Source organism: Rhea americana, unplaced genomic scaffold (genome assembly GCF_003343005.1).
Source record: "Rhea americana isolate MKP2758 unplaced genomic scaffold, rheAme1 scaffold_317, whole genome shotgun sequence".
Taxonomy (NCBI): Eukaryota; Metazoa; Chordata; class Aves; order Rheiformes; family Rheidae; genus Rhea; species Rhea americana.
This window is the reverse complement of record NW_028186443.1, coordinates 295,731-317,680: the sequence shown is the minus strand read 5'-3', so window position 1 is coordinate 317,680 and position 21,950 is coordinate 295,731. Positions and strand designations below refer to the sequence as shown.

Here is a 21,950-nt window from a genome sequence, read left to right as displayed (position 1 = left end):
GCAGCGGGACCGCGCTGCTGGCCGGGCCCCGCTCGCCGCGACGCGTCTCCAGAGCGAGCCGCAACGGGGGAGACCTCCCCGGGGGGCTTGGTTTGAGCGTGACAAGGAAACGGAATTGATTTTTCCCATGGTCTGCACTTGTCACTTAGAATGGCTTTTCTGTGCATCACATCTAGTGGCATAATTCTGATGGCTTTCCTTCCCGCCTTCCCCACTCGAGAGCAATCGGACCAGATACATCACTGGATATTTATTCTGACGAGTTTTGTCCTTCAGAAACTCATTTACAAATTCAAAGCTCTAAGGCACTAATCTTTGCTATTCCCTTAGTAGATTAAAATTTAAAATAACAAAAAAGAAGGATGTGAAATGAGAACTGTTCTTACTTTCTTGGAGCAAAATTCAGAGCACATCTCCACCGTCAAATTGGGCTGTATCAAAGAGGCTGGAAAGGTGTCTGTTAAATTTTCTGGAGCTCTAAAACATCCTCGATAGATAACATTCCTCCCTGCAGGGATATGAAATAGGTTTCTCTTGAGAAAACAATGTCCATAGTATCCTACCACTATCACAAAGAACAATATTAGGTTCAGAAGCTAAAAAGTAAAGTTTATATTTCAAATACTTTAGAAATAAGAGAAACCATGATATACRCTAGAAAAATGTGTTGCAAATCCCATGGTATTGAAAGGAGCACATGCCTTTAGCTTTGTACTAACTACTGAAAGTAGGGCTGCAGCAAAGAGTTTAAATTAAATTCCACTGGTGGAGGGCATTGCTATTGTTTGCAAGTCCCAGTTTTCTTTTGAGGACATACTTTCCCCTGAAAGGCTTAAAAGCCCTGATAAAAATCTACAAAGCTTCTCATGATCTGCACAAGAAAAGGAATGGAATTTAAATGAATTCAGAAAGCCCCTACAGGGACTCACCTTCCTGCACATCTGCTCAGTTACTGAGCTATCCCTCTTCTCTTCCCTTTCACTAGCTTTCTTTTCAGGGCAAGGGAGTTTGCTGCATCCTTCGAAATCTGAAGGAAGCTTTTGTAAGTTGTTCAGGGAGAAAAGCTTTCCTGAAATCTTAAGCATCAGCCTCTGATCTCATCTGTTCTTGTATAAATGCCACAGAGCTTGGCAGAGTTGCTCTGTTTTTCATCAGTGTGAGAGAGATCAGGATTTGGTCCAAGCCATTGCTACTAACAGCAGTGTATTTCTTCCTTTTGCTCCTGGGAAAAAAAAAAAAAAAAAAAAGCAAAGCCCCCAAACTCTCATAGAAACTTACTACCCCAGGCATAGCAATGGGCTTGCATAGGTGAAGTGATGATAATGAAGAAAGTAATATTGTGTGGCTAGGTTAGAAAAAGAAAAGTCTACGTTGTACAGCACTTCTGAAAGCATGAGAATTTTGTGGGCCATACAGAGGTGGAAAATAGACATGTAGTAATTTGCTTAACATCACTTAAGAGGGAGAAATGTGGGTTTCAGAATCAACATGGGTCTTACGAGTCTTGATCCACAGCTCTATTTTCGAGGTACTACTGCCCATCTTAAGCAATTCTCACCAGAACTGATGTGGGAAATGGGCTGGATAAACAGAGACGTAGTACACCTTTGAAGGAAGATTTTGGTTCTGCRTGAATATTAGACGGGCCCAGATTTTCCACCACGAGACAAAAACAAATCTAAGAAGCTGTTCACTTACACAGGTTTTTGAGATTCGTCCTTGGCCGTGGTTAGGGTGTATCTACATCAGAATTGTGGACCAGATGAGGGATACGCTTTAGGAACACATCTCCCAATGATCCCTGCTCTCCGTGCCTTTCTTTGCCTCGCACCATGGAAGCTGGGATCCCTTTGATGAAACCGAAGCAGAGGTGCTTCAGGAGTGCCCCAATGCACTCCGCTTTCTAACAGGCATTAAGCCTATAGAGCTAGTCCAAAATAAAAACCTCAAAGCATGTACAGCATGGGTCTTGGTCCGCAGCAGCAGCTGCTCTGCTCTCCGGCCCCACTCTCTGCTGTGGGCCTCGCTAACATAGCATAGCCCGAGATACTCTACTTTTCATATTGTGTCTGATACTCTATTTACAAGGTCTTTCACGTTAGGGCTGTGTTTTCTGTATCTCAGCTTTTTCAGTCAAATTTTTTTAAGCCATTTGATCATCTAGTTTGACTCCTCTCAATAATACAGACCAAAAATTCTACTTAGTTACTCCAATAGTCAGGCCYGTAACTTGAATTCTTCTTGAGCATGTCTTCCAGATAAGGGTCTCAATACCCTGAGATGCAGAATCGATCCCTACYGTGCAGGGTGTTCACCTGGTTAATCCCTGCTGCAGTCTGAGTGCTACGTGCCTTCTCATTTGAAATCTACCCTGTAGACTTCTGTCCCTGAAATGTCTCAATTCACTTGATGTCTTTTGTGGGGCATTTCCAGGACTGAGATAGTCAAATCTTTTTGGCAATCGACAYGCAACCAGCATAGGGTGATTGCATTTTTGGCATCTCCATTTGCAGCCTGAGCCCTCCTCCCGCCTGCGCTGGCTCCGTCGCTGCTGCCTGGCACCGCTGCACCTTGAGGTTTATTTTAGTCTGACTTCTGCCCTGGGGGAGCATCTGAGCCTTCTCTGCGGTCACTGAGGGAAAACGGCCCCCACCWACATAGTTAACAACAGGAACTTGATTTCAGGTGCTTGAACTTCTGGAAGAGCCCCTCTTTTGGACTTCAGAGGATGCTCTAGGAAAACTAGTAACATCAGGCTAAAAATGTTCATTAGCTTTTGTGAGCATCCTCCCTTCCCCCCCCACACACACATTTACAGGACTGAATGAGAGATGTATTATTCAGCTCCCCTTTTAAAGACCATTTTCTCTTTTTCATCATCCCTGAGACTTTCAAACCCATCTGAGATTTGGGTGCCCAATTTCAATGAAAAACAAAGAGGAAAACTGCATATCCAAATGGCACTTAGAAGCTTTGAAATTCCCAAGCAGACTGGCCTCATTTTAGTTCCTCCCAGGAAAGGATATAATGGGCTAGAGAAAGCACAATCCTGAATACTYGCTGGGAAGAAACAAACCATAAATAAGTTAGGCTCAGGATACATGTGAAAGTGATTAAATTAGAGGAGACAAAAGGTTCACTTCTGCTGTGCACTATGCTATATAAATGCTTTCCAGGAGAGTATTAAAGGATAGTGTTTTCCCCCACAATCTCCTTTTAACGTTTTTTTCCCCCCGGGGAACTATGCATGAAACACAAGCGTGTTGTTTGGGGAGGCTTTTTTGGACATTTTCAAAATGAAAAAAACCATGTATGTACTCTTCTTATTTAGAAGAATACAGTAGCATGGAGAGTGGAATTCCTTGCTTAGTGTGTGTCGTATTAGACTCAAATTCATTAATATCTCTGCCCAACTTTTTAAAAGAAAAAAGTAATTTTCTAGAAGTGAATTATTTACTTTAAATATTTGGTCCAGACCTGCTTCCATTCTTTCGTCCTATGTCTTTATTTCTTGTTYGCTATTCTTTGTTTCTCTAGGGATTACTTGCAAGATTATCTGGAACTTAACAGAGGATTTAAATTAACTACATAGTGGGGCAAACCCTCAAAACAGTTATTAGAAATAGTGTTATGTCTTTGGCATCACTCAGGAGGTGTGAAAATAAAATAACTTGATGCTAGTTAGGGGGAAAGGAGTCTCCCTASGATCAGACTGCTACAAGCACTGCACCAAGGAATAAAAGAACAGAAGCTCTTCTGTTTCCCAGGATGCTCTTGAAAGACTTCCCACTAAATCTCATACCCMTATTAAATTCCTGAAACAAAAATTTTATGAAAACATTTAGAATTGTATTAAATACAGCCAGAAGCAAACCTTGACCAGCCCACATCAATATTTAGAAGGCAGAAGGATTCCCATAAAATCCACAGATAATACTGGAACTGTGATATTTATATTATTCCCCAATTTCCAGAGGGAGCCTACAGCTGAATCCTGCCCCCAGGAAAACTCTGCTCCATAGTGACCCCCAGGCTGGAGGTAGCTCGTCGCCTTCAGCGACGTGGGGCAGGTGAGGCCCGCGGGAGGGGAGCRGGCAAACTCGCTCCCACGGGTCTCACTGGAGATGCCGTCCCAGCCGCATCTGCACTCTTCTCTCAGGAAGACCTTAGCTGGCTCAACTGCTGATTGCACAGTAGAGGCAAAATATTAATAAAATAAGGCAAATCCTTATGACAGATGTTTTGTCTATTATATAGTRTAAATTATGGATTCCATTCCCCTTTGAGTTACTTTCCAATATACTTGTTCATCTTGATTAACACCCTTGCTGGCCCCTCAGCTCACTTGTTTCTGCATGATTCTTCAGACAGTCAAATACCAGGTATTACTAAGGGCAAACAAAATACAAATCTGCTCCAGGCCATCATTTGATGACTAATTCATTAATACTTAAGAAAAAATAAATGTCACCTTTTTCAGTGAAATATGTGTGTATGTATTTTTATACTGAAGATTTAAACAGTGATGCGTGTCCTGGGAAACCTGCCAATGTGCCTGTCAGCCTGACACTAGCAATTTAGGTCTGTGCACCTTTGATATATAATTTATATGTAGCTGGGTGGATTATTGTACAAACTTTGACTTGTCTTTACAAAGAAATGAAATACCACCAGTACTGGCAGAACCTAAAGTCTTGGTGCTTGTACTCAGCTTGTGAGCTTGCCAAAAGTAAAGACTGCTCAACTGTTTAGGTATTTTATATGCCTTGTGTTGGCCCAACGTTGCCTGCGATAGTTAATTGAATGACAAACACTGAGGACTGTCATATAAAGATGAAACAGGAACCCTAGCTCCTGGTGGAAGAGAAGTCCTTGAAAGAGAGCAAGATCTCATGATCTCATTTCTCTCACTTAGAGATACTCGTGTGCTTCTCTGGAGAATCTATATTTTGTCCTGCTGGAGTCGCATAGTATTTATTTTGTTTAGGATAATTTTTTGAGCTTAGAATGGTATTGGTATGTGTGCTTTTTCTTCCATTAGAAAGCACCCAATTTTAGAGTTGTTTCTCAAACAAATGGTTTTGCTCCTTAGTAGTGAATGTAGAAGGGATTTTTTCTGATGACATCCTGCTGACATTGCAATTCTCTGCACTGTATTTTACTTGCTCCCTGGAGATGGTAACTTTTTACGTAGCAAGCTGGAGGCAACCAGGTCAGACACCTCTCACTGCCACAAGGGACGACCAGGTACCGGACCAGCAGCAMACGGCCGCTGTGCCCTTCCGGCACTTCTGTCCCTTGCTGTTGCTACACCAGTGAAAATGGAGTGGGATGAGCAGCAGGAAGAGCCTGTTTGCTTAGGGCCCCTCTGAAGCTACCCCCGCGGGATGCWCAGCACTCCCCGAGGAGCGGAGCCCCGCTCGCTCCGGCCGCCCCTCACTTACGTCGCTTTGCCCCGGCCCGCGGGTCCTCCGCCCTGTAGACAGAGAGCCGGTTCGCGCCCCCGCAGACGGAGCCCTTCTCGCCCTTGCACTCGCTGCTGCACTCCTCCGGCTTCGCGGCGGCGGGCGGCAGCCGGTTCCCGCAGTAGCACTCCGCTCCGTGCTCCAAGCCGGCGTAGCTGTACGCTCTGCAGGGACACGAAACGAAGCGGCTCGGGCGGCGCGYCCCTGCGTGGGAGCAGGGCTGCGCCTGGCGCGCTCGGGAAGCTGTCTCGTGCGTGGCTCACGCGCTGCCTCCTCCCCGCCGACCCGGAGGCGCAGCCGGCGCCGAGGCCGAGTGCCCTCCCGGCCCCTTTGGCTTGCCAGACCAAGCGCGCATCGCGAACGCCCGGCGCGCTCAAGAGCGCTCCGGGTCCGACCCAGAGCTGTGCTGGTTTGCACCAAACCRGGGCCCGGCGCCGCGCTCTTCAAAGGTATCTAACCAAATCTGAAGATCTGTCTGATCTGTGAAGAGAGTCTCGCTTTTGGGGTTTCTTTGGGTGGTTATAGATGACTCAACTGGACCTGGGAAATCTGATGGGGTTAAACTGTAATGTAGACACCACTTAATGCAATGGGCTCCGCATAAACTGCACTGCTGTACAAAAAGAAGGGAAGTAAATTTCACAGGAATAACTGCGAATCATGCTGTTTCTTCTTCTGCCCTCTCTTTTGCTTCAGAGCAGCAAGAAGTCTTTGGCATAAATAATGTAATGTAGGCCTGTCCTCATTATTAATTATTATCCCCAGCCTGCACATTGCCTTAGCTAATCAGGTCGGGTAGAGAGGTGGCAGAAACTACGCTGTGACTATTGCCCAGTGATCACCAGCTCCCTGTGSTACGCTGGAAACGGCCTCACTTGCAGCCGTGTACTTAGTTGTCCTGTTCTCTCTCATTTCCAGCACTGTAGTGTGCTTATAGTTACATTTTAGGCCACAGATTTGGGCTAGAGAGTGATTTCTAACAGTCAAAGCAGTTTTGACCAGAAAATATATTTGAACAAAAAACATATTGCAAGTAGTCGTGCTATAATAAAGAGCCATGGACGAGTAGCAGTGAAAATAAACTATTTAAAGCAAGATTGCAGAGATACTCCTTCCCTGCAGGTATGAGATAATTGCAGTTTTCAGAGATGCTATCTCTTTAGCATATGCATGCTTTTCCTCCTTTTGAATCTAGTTCAGCTTGTTATCAGAAAAGGAAAAAACGTGCAGTAAAAAAATATGACTTTACCTCTCAGCACAAGCTTCCTGACAGTGAGATACTGTCATTTTTCTTAAGTCATAAAACACAGCTCCCTTCAATGTCCTCTCCCTGGAATCATCACTGAAGCATCCAATGTAGGTTCCTAGGAGCATGAAAGATGACAGCATTAGGCAACGTGCATATGCTAAACGCAGACACAGCACCTGGGTAAACTCCAGGCTGTAAGAAGCTGGGGGTAGGGGGGAAGGCATGGCAGCCTTGTAAAACAAGGGACAAGGCAATCTTTAAAATAGTATAAAGTTTGAGAAAGTTTCTTGGATTTCTCCCAAATTTTCTTGAAAATCTCTAATTAAGAATAAGACAGTGCAAGAGAAATATTTTAAAAAATCAATTTCCCTTGGGTAGGCAGAGTTATATTAAAAGCTTATAATGGAAAGATAACTTCAGCCTTAACTAGGGAGCACTGTCTACCTATCATATTAAACACTTTCTCTCCAGTGCAAATGTATCTCTTAAAATGTCTTGCTTTACTTAACATATGGAAGATAAATATTTCTGTTAGACTGCATCCTACATTAAGCCTCTTATTCTGTTGTCATGAACAAAATGCAATAATATCTAGTCCATATTTTTGTAATATATGATTGGAAGGATGACCTAGATTCCCACTATTATACAGCAAGTGTGTGTGTGTGTGTATATATATATAAAAGAACTTGTTATTAAAATATGAAGGCAGAAAGGAAATTTGATTTTGGAAGTAACAATACTGAGATCACAATACCAGAAAACTCAAATTGCACATGAGCTATGGACAAGAAGAGAACATATGATGAGAAATGAAATTTTAGAACAATTATATTACAGAAATTAATACGAAAAACTTCAAGCCACTCAGATTTTTAGAGTTAGGAAAATAAACATTCAAATATCATGAACAATAGTATTTTAAAGAAATGCACATTGGTAATTTGCAAACATGCGATTAGAAGACTCACAAACTGAATATACACCCACAGTAAGCTGCCAATGAGATGGGAGTTATGCACCTGCAATAAGGACGTTCTGTATTTTACTGGAGACTTCTGATTTTTAGTGCTTAGATTCAATCTAGTTATAGATGAAAATACAGTGTATGGGACCAAAGTGTCCAACTCAGGAGGCAACGGAAAGCRAACTAATGCAACCGTATCTGATCTCTTCCCCGCAGCCCGTTCACGTTTGTGAGCCCTGTCTAGCAGTATCTCCTTCGCGTCCTCTCGTGGACGAGCCTTTGGGAGACCCCACGCTTTGGGAGCCGAACGTCGTGGCAGCGTTTCAGTAGCTGTCGCCTTTGAAATTCTGTGCAATGGCATAACCTGCCGAAGCGAAACAACAGAAAATGTCCCGCACGCTGGACGTGTTCTTGACGGAAATTTTTCATTTACAAACAGCAATTTGTTTAGTAGTATTTGTTGTACTAATAGCATTTTCCAGCTTGGTCCTGGCAGAATAAGACATGGTCCCTGCCCCACACATTTTAACAGTGCAAGTGGGCGTTTCAGTTGCCTGGAAAGAAAAGGMGATGAATTTTCTTGGCCAAGATCGCTTTGTTCTGGGTGGACGTGGAGCAAGGCAAGCGAACTTCGTGTTTACAATATGCAGCAGGCACGTACGCCAGCATATTTATCCTAAGTTAGCACCCTGCCCCGGGAAGCCTGTAGGGGATCGGACCTGCAGGCCGCCCAGACAGGSGAAGTGCAGACGCGTCGCTGAACGCATCAGGAAGCCCGCGTGCCGCTAGCAGGATACTGATGAAGAATGCACAAATAAGGCAATGTGCTGCTTTACTGAAAGGGAACCTCAGGGCAAAGCTGAATCTTTAACATGCATTATAACCACAGAGAATTTCATTATATTTTGGAAGAGATCCATAATGAAATAACAGCCTGCAAGCTTACTAGGAAGCGCAGGTGGGGAGATAACATACATTACATAGGAAGCTAAATTTTTAACTGATAATAATTTCTAAAAGCATTCCAATACTTGTTAACAATATGCTTATTAATAATGACACTTCATTTTCAGTCAGATATTCAAAGGATGCAGATTTGAATCAGCATAATTCAGTGGGATGTAGCAGTAAGTAGCCCCGTTGGCTCCTTCTCTGTCAGCAACTATAACTTCAGCATGGCACTAGATTAATGGCTAATATGGGCATTAGGTTTAACTGACTTTTAAGGATAATTTTTGAAATTAGTCTGTTTGTTTTTAATTGAAGTTCTTAAGGTCATTCAGGAAATCTGTGGTAAAACAAGTTCGTACTCTTACCAGGAATTAGCGTAGTGCCCAAACGCTCAYCATGTTTCTGTACATGTTGTCTATTCTTTTGTTAATCAGGGAGAAAAAAAACAAGAAAGAAAGAAGCAAAAAACCCTAAAACCAAGGGAAATTAGAGTACCTCAAGCAGCTATAGTCAGTGAAAATTCAGATTTACCATCTTTTCACAGTCTGGATTCAGGAGGAAACAAAGTTGAAGAGCTTAGGGGCACTTTCTGGGTTCAGCAAGGCAGGTTAGCTTCAGAGGGCACTTTGAAACCCCCTGAGACTCCCTGGGCTGCCAGAACACGTGCAGTGTGGAAGTGCAAACCACGGGCCCCTGGGGGAAGCGAGCAGCAGAGGGCCAGTTTCACAGAGGTCTCTCCTCCCTCGTCCCCTCAAGCCTCCTCGAGTGGAACAGCGATCCTGACCGGGTAGCGCCCTGGATGTGCCACTCTGGGTTAAAGCATCAGCCCCTGCTGGGCCACCAAAAACAGGGTGTGGGCCACCAAAAACAGGGTGTGTGCTGCTTGCAAAAGAATGAAAAAGTTGTATTTTTCTGAATATTAAACACTGGGTTTATGAGGTACAAATACAAAAGTGGTATCCCAGAGGGTTCAGGTGGTTCTTTTCTGCCACTGGCCATTAAGCACTTACTGAAGTAGATGGCAACTAACGTTAGTAGATTTATTTGCTGGAGGTAAAGGTGCATGTTCCGCTCCGCAGAGAGCGGGGTTGTGCACGCAGGGCAGTCGGACGGGGCTCTTCCCACAGAGCTTGTTTCCACCCCGTGTGCTAGGCTTTCGCTGAGYGTTTCAGCTCCGTCACCAGTGCGTGGCACAGAGCAGCTGGGACTGCATGTTTCACACTAGTGCAGGAGCTACCACTGGACGTTGAACACTGCAGTTGTGTCCAGGGCAGGTTACTGAAACGCAGCTGCGTTCTCTGGGGAACATCTGAACTTTGCAATCTCTATTCTCTGCCACTAAAATCTGCTAGCTGTGGGATTTTATGAAGTGCCTGGGGAGTATTCTGGGAAGTCTCTGCTTGGTGCTTCAGATACTTCCAGATGTTATAGTTTGCCTGACTCACACTGTATGACTCATCTATGAAACACCATCAATACCAACTTCTTGTTTCCACTTCCAAAAATCTAATCAGTAGGAGTAACTAGATGGCACCTTTTTGTGGGATTCTTTTTAGAAGATGCCCCTTTCTTTGGGTAATGTTATTCAACAAAATAACGAACAGTTTAGTAATGTGGTGTCTAGTTGTTCAGATCCTATTCCTTTTCTTATTGTCAGTGAAGCATCTCAAAAAGCAACCTTTTTTTCTAACAAGCAATGGATCAAAGGTAGCATTCAACCCATCTTCTCAAAACACATACCCCTCTGTTACAATGAATGCTTCATCTGAGATTGTTATGGAGGAGAACTTTATGGCATTACGTGATGACAATTTTTTGGCTGTGAGGYACAAGGATGGTGGCATGAGGAGCATAAGGATGAGTGGTCATCCTGCCTTCCTCGGCACTGAGGAGCTCTGATACTTGGCCCCTCGAAGGGGGTCTGCAGGGCAAGGGCTTCGCCACCCCGCTGCAGTGAGCAGCTAGTGCCGTGGACGTCCAGGTTCACGTGCCACCCCACGTATCGCAGGCTCGGCTCAGGGTGGCAGTCGGAACTCTCCCAGGGTGAAGATGTGTGGTGGGTCACAAGAGTAGAAAGCCATGCAGAGAAAGTGTGAACATCTACAGACTCCTTTACTTCCCAGGGCTTTACTTGCCCTGGATAATAGTTTTCTAAAGGTTTCCTACTGAACAAACCCAAGCAGTTCATGCATTTATTTGTCAGCAGCAGTTAGGGTAGCAGAGTCAGACTCACAGTGAAGCAAACTCWTATTTCTTCACCTCTGAATGGCTTTCCATTTAGGATATCATTAAATCATGAAGCCTGGAAAATGTACAGTTTTGTACCTTGTGCTCTGGCTGCTAATGCATGCACTGGACTCCCCTGTGCAGTGATGCAAATTCCCTTGCAGTCTGCTGGCTTGTTGCTAATTTCTAGCAAACTTGTCAAGCACTAAGGGCTGTCTCCATTCCAGGTGCTCTCATTTCACCGTGGTGCTGGTTCAGCACTCAGTAAAGGAAGGATGGGTTACAGGGGCAGTTCAGGAACAACAGGCGTGTTTGCAACAGTAGAATTCAGTATACGCTGCAAAGTTTCACCAGCAAAAGGTASCTGTTAACTGAAGGTATTGTGCATTTCTGGATAGCTAACTTAAACTTCACTTTTAAAGTTTTCCCCATTCTGAGAAAGAAAAATCAATTAAACAGTGTTCATCTTTGCCCGTTTGAAGACAGATTAATTTAAATAAGGGAAACCTATTTCACTACCTGGGTTTCCATTCAATTCAATAAAAACACTTTTGGAGGAAGTTACAGCATAATGTGAACAGGCATGTCTGAATCTGGCCTGTGCATACACTTAAGAACTGATCTGGAAGTAATAAAGAGCTGAAAGAAATGCTTTTCTACAAGTAGTCTTTGTGATACTTATTAATCTTTGCCTGGAATAATCCTAGAAGGAGGTGCAGTTTACATGCATGCTAGAAGATGGGGTTAGGGAGTAATATCTCTTACCTTTGTTTTCAGCAGTATGCTCCATCACTTTAGATCCTTTCATTTGCATGGGTTCCTGTTCGTTCATGAACCTGTGAAACCACCTTCTCCGCAACTGCCTTAGCTCTGAGTTGCGGGACATGAGCCACCGTGGGCTGTGCCTCTGGTCCAAAGCTGAGTCCTGGAGCACGTCCTCGCCTACCAGGAGCCTGGGACTTGGGCGWGGGTTTTGCATAGTCCTGGTGTCTACCCCTATTCCAACTCCTATCATCACATCCGAAACAGGCAGAGCCTGATTAGTAGAGGTCCCACGCAAACCTTGCTGGATAACCAAGCGAGACCGCTGTAGCAGCAGAAGGCTGCCAGCCATTAGGTAAGCTGCTGTCAGGAAAAAGAGCAGAAATTGGGTCCGCCGAAGAAACTTCTGTAGCCTGAAGAAAGCTTTGGCCATGCCCTTGCTGAAACTAGGCCTTCACGCCTTCCAAACGGCCCCTGAATCACCACTTGAATTGGTGCTAGTTCCTCCCATAAGTTCAGCCCATTGCTTTAATGCCTTCTCTCCGTGAAAAGCACTCTCTCTGGGTATCAGTGGCAGCCTGGTGCATCACATCCACGCAGCCCTGAGGTTCCCAGGTAGCTGATGGGGTTCGTGCAGACCCAGGGATGATTCCATTATTGTAACTGCTGCTGCTGAAACCTGAAATATCAAGGTGGGGGAAAAAAAGGTTGGTTCAGATCCAAACAGTAAATACTTGTCATCAGGGTGACTTTCTCCCCCTGCTTCTTTCAGCTAAGCACTTCTCCATCTGTTGTTTATAATTACGCACTTTGAAGACAATAATCCTATGAGAATGATTGATTAAGCAGAAGCTACAATCAGATCTTCATGTTACTTGTTTCTTTCTTTTAACTGGAAGTGCACAAGGAATACCTTTACGATGAGGTTATTTCTCTTGGGATGTTTGGAACGTTAAGTTCTTTTCGTTCTCTATTTGTAAATAGCCAACGTCTCCATTCTTTGTTACTSTGGCTGCCTGTTCCAGTCAGTATAGGCATCTTTTTTGGAAGGTATTATCGGATACGKTTTTTTTTCAGAAGAACAGCAGCTAAGCTACAAATGTAGATCAGAAGAAAACAGCAGTGTGGGTGTATAGAAAACAAATGAAATTGCATCAACTCACTATAGATAAGAGAGTAATTATTAATCTCTGCAGCACAAAGTACGGCGTTATTTTGAAAGGCTATCCTGGGGTTCTGTACTTATATAGAGAGCTGTGTGAATTATTCTATGTATTACTTTAGAAGAAAGCAAAGATCTCGCTAATTTTCTTAGCAGATTTCTATCGACAAATGTTGACGTGCAGATGTTTGTAGGCAGAAGCTGATGAATGTTTGAAAAACTTTCTTTTCAAGTTTCACTAAATATCTCCTGACCACTTCTGAGCTTTGCCAGGCTGTTAGTTATGCTGATGTATACCATGAAAGGACTGTCCAGGCAAGAAAAGCCTCTTTGTACTCTAGGAAACCTTTAACCTCCTCTAACAAAAGCTGGCATCTCCCCATAAGTTTCTAGTTTCTCACTCAATCACTTCTCTGTGGAGCCAGGCAAGCATTCAGAAAAGATTTAGTGTTTTCTAGAAAAGAAAATATTATGGCTTTTGCTTAACTTGCAATTAGGACACACTCATGAAATCCACAGTCCTGGCAAAGAAACATCTATGCCTCTTCCTAAACCAYGTGCTACCAGATAAAAGTCTCCACTCATTCCCTTTTACATTTACTTCTGTAATTTCTTTGTCATAAGTAGCAATCAAAAACTTCTAAGCCAAAAGTATATTAAAGCTGAGCTGATTTTTTTTTTGTCAGTTGAGCTTGTATTCCTTTTGTGTGACCACCTTCCGATCTAGGTCGCTAAGCGGGGCGGTGACTCCCCTCTTCCAAGCCAGTCTTTAGGACCAGATTTAGTGCRGTGGGTTTTGTTGTTGTTTAAGGTCCTGTATGCTGAATTGCATAGGGCTGAGTAGCATCCAGAAATGTTTGTGTTTATCTCTTCCTCCATACTTTCTCCAAATACTCAGTCTTACAAGGCCTTATCATCACTTCACTGTTACCTGTGCAAATTCTTATCCTGCATACATYATCAGATAACTTGATGGGCTGAGGTGCAGTGAAGTGCTTTAGTAAGTTAAGATCACTTTCTCCAGCATAAAAACTAACACGACTCCGTTCTGATCAGCTCTGAAGCCAAAGAAAATGCATCGATTTATACAAGCTAAAGAGCCGACCCTTAGATTTAAATTATTGAAAATCTCTGATCAATGTTCTGAGAGCTCAGGAATTACAGTAAAAGGGTCAGAAGTACCTAGACAGATGAACAGAAAATTATCTACAATTAGATACTGTAGATTGTTACTGTGCTAATTTAGCTGAAGAAATAGTGTCTCTCAGCAAGGTACCATTTGATTCACTAGTTGTTCAGAACATCGGGCTACTGGAAACTTCTGAGCTATTCCCAAAAGAGCCTGTCCAACACAAAAGACAGCTAGACATGCATGTTAGCTATYTGAAGCTCTGACTGGGAAATCATGATGCTCCTTAGTCTACTGCATTTTGAGATAAGGCTTTGAGTCWGCTAATATGTGCCTTGGTGGCCAGTTTCTGAGCAGACACCGCGTTGTTCTGTTTGTCATCTGTAAAGCAAAGGGGGGTAGCTCCTCTTAGTACAGGGCTGCCGTGAAGCCTGTCGGTGAAATAGTGATGGGTGCAATCACATACAATCAAAAGGTTTAAGATTTTTTTTCCCTAACAGCAAGATGAGGCTAGATAAATTTATTATACTTCCAATCATCCTTGCCTAATTTTAATTCAAGGTTTCATAGCTCTTCTGGATTATTTAAGAGAGGAATTCAAGTTACAATCTCAAAAAATACTTTCACGCAAAGCTCCTAAGTGTATTTAAAGCACTTGCATTGAAAAGAATGGGCTATAGCAAGAGGGCAAATTTTAAGTGTTCCTAATAAGCACTGTTTGGAATGGCAGCTAGGCAGGATTATCTTCTGAAGAGCATTGCACTACAACTTTTTAAGGCAAACTGGTACATCCTGAATGGACAGTTGAACTGGTTTACCTTGTGCATGACTTTCACTCTTCCTACTTTGCCTTCAGCCGCTGCCTTGCACAAAGGCAAGATCCCATCCACCAGCTGGTCCATGATAGCTTGCTATGTGCTAAGCAGCTTTGTTAGACAACCAGCTTTGGAGCTGCTGCTCTGCACTGTGGAACACTTTCTGGAGCAGCATCTCCCATGGATCCTCAAACATATCCCTGGTAGTATCAAAAACTCTCTCCTTCCCACTAGAGTACAGCTGAGAAATGCAAAGTTTGTTTAGGCTTGTCTACACAGGATGTGAAAGCATTTGCACACAGCAGTTGGGTGTGTGCAGGCCATCTCCAAAACAAATTCCAAACAGAAAAGCATGGCTTTATAAGATATCAGAACATGTCCAACTGTAATTAACGCTTCTCTAATAATGCTCCTGAACAGACTGAAAACAGTGCTTTATGAAACCCCCATGTTAAACAAAGTGAGATCCTGAGAGGAGCCAAGAGTAAGAAAAAAACCTCAATTAATTTACTGTTTTCTGGAGGAAAAAAAAAAAGGAAAGAAAGAAGGAAAAATACTATGTGCTAGCATATCAACAAAAATGACTATCCTCATGGTTTTGCCAAGGTAGAGGTCCTAGCTACAAAAGCATTTCTCTAAGTGTTTTCCATATACCCTGGTATAATAACCACACACCTGCATTTCTCACTGATCACATGGAAAAAGTCCATTTCTGGAAGGATATGGTTCTTTTTTTAGCCTTTTCCTCCCTGCAGCTGTGCAATGGAGTACTCACAGTAAAGCTATGCTTGACGAGCTAAGCTGTGGTTGAGGATTAGTGCGCACCCAAGTAGCTGGAGAAGGACCCATCAAGGCTGAACAGTGGAGGCGGGCGGTGCTATGCCTGAAACCACGCCAGCAGCCCAACTTAGTCCCTTTTAAAGCATTGTATGGTTGAGTCTTTCAGCCAACTTGCTCACGTTTGCATAGGTGCAAAGCAGAACAGCTCTAAGTGCCACACGCTACACAGCACCATCCCCTCAGCAGCAGGCTGTGCTGTGTCTGGGCAAAGGTGCAGTGTCCTGGTGATACTTACTAAAGAGGAACTGCCTCTGGGTATCAGAAACCACTTGCCTTTGCCAAGTGGTTGGAAAAGTTTAAATGGTACAAACCAATGTTACTACAGCCAACATGACATATATAAATTACCTCCAGATGCATTCGCCCTCAGTACAGTTGCCATGACAGTACATTGTAGTAAAAACCAACCAAATAAATAAGCAGACTCTCCCTACCCACAGCAACTGCTGCAAATGCACAACTCAAAAATTAGATGTTGCCTTAAGTACGGAAACAGCAGAGTGCTGCTGACATAWAAAAAAAATGTCATTTGCTTTTTCAATAAACTGCATATTGCAATATCATCAGAGTATACCTGAAAGAACTGAAGTACATCACTTTTGATTATATTAAAAAGGATAGGGAAAGGAGGGTGTGAAGTGGTATCAGCTACCAGAAAATACAGMATTTGTCTTTGCGATATATGTTTCACTTTGAATGAATGAAGTGAAATAGAAAAAACGGAAAAATAAAGTTGCCTTTTGCTTGAAGTAGTCTTCTGTTCCTATTTATCAGTTCTCACAGCCACAGGGTTTTTTAGGACCCAATTAATTGACAATTGGGTTAAAAATCAGTAAAATCATTAGATGRTTATCGAAAGGACTTTGAGATGGGCAATGAGAACTGTTAAACAGCAGAAAAGACCTGTGGCTGAAGAGAACGATGGAAGGGTTGGTGCTGCAACACGAGAGAAAAATGATGGGCAGCGGCAGAGATCTGTGACTCAGCTTTGGGTATGATAACTGGTCATACAGAAGGTATGCTGGGTGCCCTATCTACAGCAAGGAAGGGGTACCTTGTGTCACTAAAAAAGGCAATGTGCTTTTACAAAATGCGTAATTATCCCGTGTAGCTCWCTTTCACGGATTATTGCAGGGAGGAATTTGGTGTGGTTCAGAAAAGCATTGAATGGTCTTATTTTATAAAAAGCATGAACTTACTGCATTAGTGTCAGATGACTCTAACTATTTGGACAGTTCAGTTTGAACAACATTTTTTGCTGTTTCAACCTGAAATTCTTTGCTTGGAAATGTCATTACAAAAAAAACAGTCTTTCATATTTTTCTCTGACTTCTCTAATATTCCTRTATCTGGTACAGCTAGAAATACCCTGTGAGGAAACCTTACAATATTGTATAAGGCAGTAGGACTGAATTCAGAGGGGAAAAAAATGCATCTCACCTAAAATTCTAGATCTCAGAATATGAGTCTGTTCTTAWCTGTTTCCTAAAATGGGCAATGCTGCATTTCTTTTCACTGTCTCTGGCAAAGGCAACATCTCAAAAGAAAGGCTTCTCTAAATCTGCTGTGATGTGATCAGGTCGTATTTACCGGCTGGTTGGTAGCTGAGTCCCCTGCCCAGTACCGCAGTGCTGGGGAATCTCGGCAGAGCTGTTACAGGTTGGCTGCTTGTTCGTTAAGGTGCCGTCGGGCTCCCGTGGGCTTGGTGCTGCGTCAGCCTTGGGGGATGCTCTCCCAGAGAGCTGCAAGAACTAGCAACGCCGATGCAGCATGGTGCGAGCAGCCCCTCAGAAAGGCCGTGTCTCTCCCCGTAGCTCTTCCACGGGCCGCGTTCCCCGGAGCCCTCGGCCGCAGGGCGCTGCCGACGYGGGAGGGAGCCGAGCGGCAGCGGTGGCTGCTCTCAAGGAGACCTCCGTCGTCTCCTGTGAAACGTGCCGTGGCTGTCCCCTTGCGCCTGGCTCCGCGGACGCGTGCGTCAGCAGGCAGACCTGGGCTTCCCCGAGGCTGCAGCCCTCTTGGCTGAACTCAGCGCAAAGGGCAGGAACGGCCTTTGCGCCTTGCAACGAATCGTTCTAGTGCTCGGTCGGTATTTCGTAGAAACGGCGTGGCCTACGGTCTGGACACCTGTGCCGTGGACAGCGCTGCAGAGAGGGCTTTTCGGCGAGGGGGCGGGAGAAGGGAGTCGTCTGTGCGCTGCTCTTTTACCCGTCACGCGGTGCCGGCACTGCTGCAAAGCAGCAAGGAACGCGAGAGCACGCAATGGGAACTCGGCACTTGCATCTCAGTGCGCTGACGGGGCTAGACATCAGACCTGAGGCATTTCCACTTATAACTAACTCTTGCTGCTTTTCCTTTAGTCCTCATTTTTCTTTCAGTACATATGTAATACCAGATTTATAACTGCCATAAGAAAGTTGCTACAAGGAAAAGCAAGTCGGTAACTTGCTTCTGAAATGATCTCAATTGACAACCACTCAGCCACTTTCTTATGACCACAAAAGAAGTCATGCTAGGCAGCTGCATGAACAGTTTTTTAAAAGAGAAATAGAAGTTTTGAAGTTATTGGCCATTCTACTCCTTGCTAAAGAAATAGTTGCAGAAATTTTAAGGGATGACTAAATACTTCCAGTAATGCTATGAAAGCCAATAAAAGGTGGAAACAGTGAAGAAGAGCAGCTCTAGGCTTGCAGGTGAAGAGTTGCTCAGTTGCAGGCTGTCCCTTAATAGGCTGCACAGTGCAGAAACTTAGGTCGATACCACATGGAAGGCTTCAGCTCATCAATAGTTAGTCTTGTCTAAAGACCAACAGGATTTTGCAAATTCAGAGTTCTTGGCACAGAAGCAAGACTGTTTTCTCTTATGAACTGAAGCGAATGAGACTCTCAAACATCCCTCTTCTACATTCTCCTCTATTTTGTTAGCTTTCTTTGGGGAAAAATGAGTCAGTCTGTAAATGATTCGGAGGCCTAACAGAAAGAGGTGCTGGCTTGTGGCCTTTCTTTTGGATGGAAGCAACCATTTTCTTGATGCTCTAGTAGGAAAGTAACAGCTAATGTCATATAGCACAAATGCACAGGCATGGGGCAGGCAGAAAATAAATTCTTGAGAAGCTGCAAATTTAATGTTGAGATCCTATCTAAAGCTAGACGTGAATTTGTAGTTTCCCTTTATTCCTCTCACATCTATACTTTCCTGTACGAACAGGGTCATCTTTTGAGTTTTGAGAAACATGTTGAAAAAGAAAGCAAAGATGAGGTATCTCAGCTCTCCACTTCCTACCCCAAATGGAATCAACAGAGCAATTCCACATTATCCTGGTTACCTAATCATAGGATAAAAGTCAGTTGTTGTTTGGATCAAAATGAAACCATGGATTGAGACTTCCACATTTGTGTGGAAAGCAGCAGATGCTGAAAGCAGCAGATGCTAAAAGGATAGCTTAGAAGAAAGATCTCGGCAGTGTATTGTCTTAATCCACCAAGATCAAGAAACAGGTTGATGTTGATTCTGGTGGGTTTTGACTCAAATCCATTGTTACTTTTTCTGGCTTCTTAAGAAAGTATCATGTTGGGTTGTCCCGCTAACTGAACAATGCAATTTAGAAATTTATGCAAAGGAATTAAAAACAGGTGGTTTCTTAACTCCATCACCTTTCCTAGGTTATTCTTTCATCAAAAAAACAACGAGGGGGGGAATTTACACGAAGAGTTACTATATTCATTTTTCTCACCAACTTAAAAAACWTACTTTTCTACAAAATAAGGTCTATGGAATATAATCAGCTCATTGACTTTTCTGGCAGTTAAAATACTCTGCCCAAATATGACTCATCTAGAATCCAATAGATCTGGCTTTTACAGTGTTTTTGGCTTTACGCTGAGAGGCAGAAGAACTCGACTGCTCCCCGAAAGCAGGATTTTTTCCCCTAGCACTTCAGATGATCCCGCAGAGCACCCTGCGGCAGAACACGTCTATCGCAGCCCCGGAGGAACAGCACCAAGCGTAGCGAAGCCGCCCCGTCGTTCATCTCCAGCACCTCGGAAGCCGGCGGAAGTTTGTCCATTCGCTATAGCAGAAGCAAGTTTTCAGGCTAAATTGTTGATGGGAGGATGTGTGGCTGACTGAGTTCTAGGCACGAGGCCAACTCTGAATAATCATGACAAAAGACACCAAGCTGAGTCTTGAGGAAGCTTCTTTAACTTGGAAATTAGTTTAGGGATTTGGCTGTCCAGCAGCGTGGGAACGGCGCCTTTCCCGGCCGCGGCAGCTGTACGCACGGCACGTAGCTCGCGCCCCGCTGAAGACCGGCGCYGCCCGTTCGGCGCGGGGGGCCCGCGGGCTGCAGCGCACCTCTGCGCCGCTGCTGCGAGGCTGGAGCCTCGGCGAGCGCGGCCCCGCCGCAGCGGGCTCGCCCGCCCTCCCCGCGGAGCCCGCGGTGCTCGCTGCAGCCCTGCCTTCGGCGCAGCTCCTCTCGCCTGTGCCGCCAGCAGGACTGCTGCCTCGGGCTCGGGCACGCCGCGTCGTCCCCTCCCGCGGCCCGGGAGCTCGCGCCGGGCTGGCTCCGCGCCTGTGTGCCAGACGGGTTCACCCCAGCTCTTCCCAAGTCACTCCATCTAATTCAGAGCACAACTGGGCTTCTAAGTATTTCCAGAAACTAACTTTTGGGCTTCTTTCTGTCAAAATTAAGCACATTCCCTAAGAGTTTTCAGTCAAGTTACAAGGTGACCAGTGACTTTTTCTTGTTAACTCTCAGGCAGCAGAGCAGATCATTCTTTAAAAGCTTTTTTTTTTTAATTAAAGGAGCATAGAAACTTAAGAGATCTTCAGCTAGTGCTGACCACTATCTCTGCTGTGCAGCCTCCCCACCAAAAGATCCGGCCTCAGTACCTTAGCTTTCAGRAGCAATCAAACACTTCTTCCAACTTAGGAAGCTTTGCTCGCTAGAGGATGCATCCGTGCGGATGCTGCAAGGGGTAACAACAGCACATGCACTCCTCGGGAGTAACCGTCTCCAAACGCGATACCGTTCCAGTGTTACGGTAAGCACAACGGGAGGTCAGTCAAGAAACTGGAAATGAAGTAGAAGCAGCACAGTTCCTCTACCTCCTATAGCGGCGGAYGCTGCAGCTGGAAAGGGCTTTTGAGCAAGTTTACCACTTCCTCCCTTCCTCATCTTCCCTTCCTATACTGTTTTGGAACTGTGCTTGCTATGAGATGTAATCTGATTGCCAAGTTACCTTTGACACTCATTTCACGTTAAAACAATTAAATAATGAGCTGTGATCTAAATAAACCCCCAAAAAATCTTTATGCAGAGATGGCAGGGAGACAGAGAAAAACTGTATGGTCCATAAACTGTCACATCAAATTGAAACTACGCAAGTTCATGCAGTATTCACCATAAGCAGAAAGCCTATATGATATACAAGATGTTTTACAGTTGGTAGCTAATTCATCTTTCAAAATGAAAAGTGATGTTAAAAAGCAGAGCTGCAGCCTGAGTACACCGGAAAGTCAGCATTTAACTTGTGCGTGTTTGATCAYAGCAGCTCTTTAACTAGATACCGGATTTTCGAGACCAATTTGCTAGCATAAGTAGGTGTAAATCTAGGAAAAGGTTTTGGCAGTGAACACAGGAGACTATGGTGAGGGATGCAGGAGAGCCTACCGAAAGGCAGGCACAGGCGTTCATTTTAAGAACGAGTGCTGACTTAGGAAGTCTTCCAGTGGCAGGTCATAGCATAAACTAGACAAGGGTGATACAGTATTTTTTCCACGGATCTGATACTTCTTCCTTGCTCAGTGATAAAATAATAACCTTATCAGGAGAACTGAATCCATGCCAGCACAGAAAAGATGCAGACATACATCTATACACATCTATGTATATACACATATGTTTGTATATCTGTATGCAATGTGTACATAGAAAGAGGTACTCAAAAGATAACAGCAAGTGTATGCAATCTGTTGTCCACCTATACTGATAATCTGAAAATTTTCCAGCAAACAGTATTCTTGAACCTAGGAACAATTTTGTTTGAAGATGAACCAGACATGCAGAACATGCATCCCTTCTGAAATTATGAATTTACCTACCCACTAAATGATGCTTTATGTGCAATTTCCAAAAAAACAATACCGTTTTGCAGCTATAGGCTGAAGTTTTCCAGGAGGCTGCTGTAAAGCAAAAAGCAATATACAGTACACTTTCCAACCCCCTGTAGCCGGAGCTGAGCTGTCTTCCTACCTGCAAGGAAACCTACCGGAATCGAAGTACCATGCGGATCCGTAACTAAGTCATAGGTACCGAAACGGCGCCTTTCACGGGGCGCTCGGCACGCGCGTCCCCGCGGCGCGCACCCGGAGGGCGCGGGGCTGCTC

General features: G+C 44.3%; 1 protein-coding gene across 2 annotated transcripts in view; it reads right to left on the bottom strand.

Moving 5' to 3' along the window:
• Nucleotides 1-18,453, bottom strand: part of WSCD1 (WSC domain sialate O sulfotransferase 1) — a 30,455-nt gene extending 12,002 nt beyond the window's left edge. Inside the window, exons 1-5 of one of the 2 annotated variants that reach the window (XM_085310318.1) lie at nucleotides 17,007-18,453; nucleotides 11,624-12,299; nucleotides 6,715-6,829; nucleotides 5,445-5,629; nucleotides 387-508 (exon numbers count right to left, since the gene is read on the bottom strand). In XM_085310318.1, the coding sequence (XP_085166444.1) occupies nucleotides 387-508; nucleotides 5,445-5,629; nucleotides 6,715-6,829; nucleotides 11,624-12,053 (852 nt within the window). In that variant the 5' untranslated portion in view covers nucleotides 12,054-12,299; nucleotides 17,007-18,453. Of the gene's footprint in view, nucleotides 1-386; nucleotides 509-5,444; nucleotides 5,630-6,714; nucleotides 6,830-11,623; nucleotides 12,300-12,533; nucleotides 15,819-17,006 lie in introns of those variants that run through there. The other variant, XM_085310316.1, reaches the window with a different exon arrangement.
• Nucleotides 18,454-21,950: the final 3,497 nt, after the last annotated feature.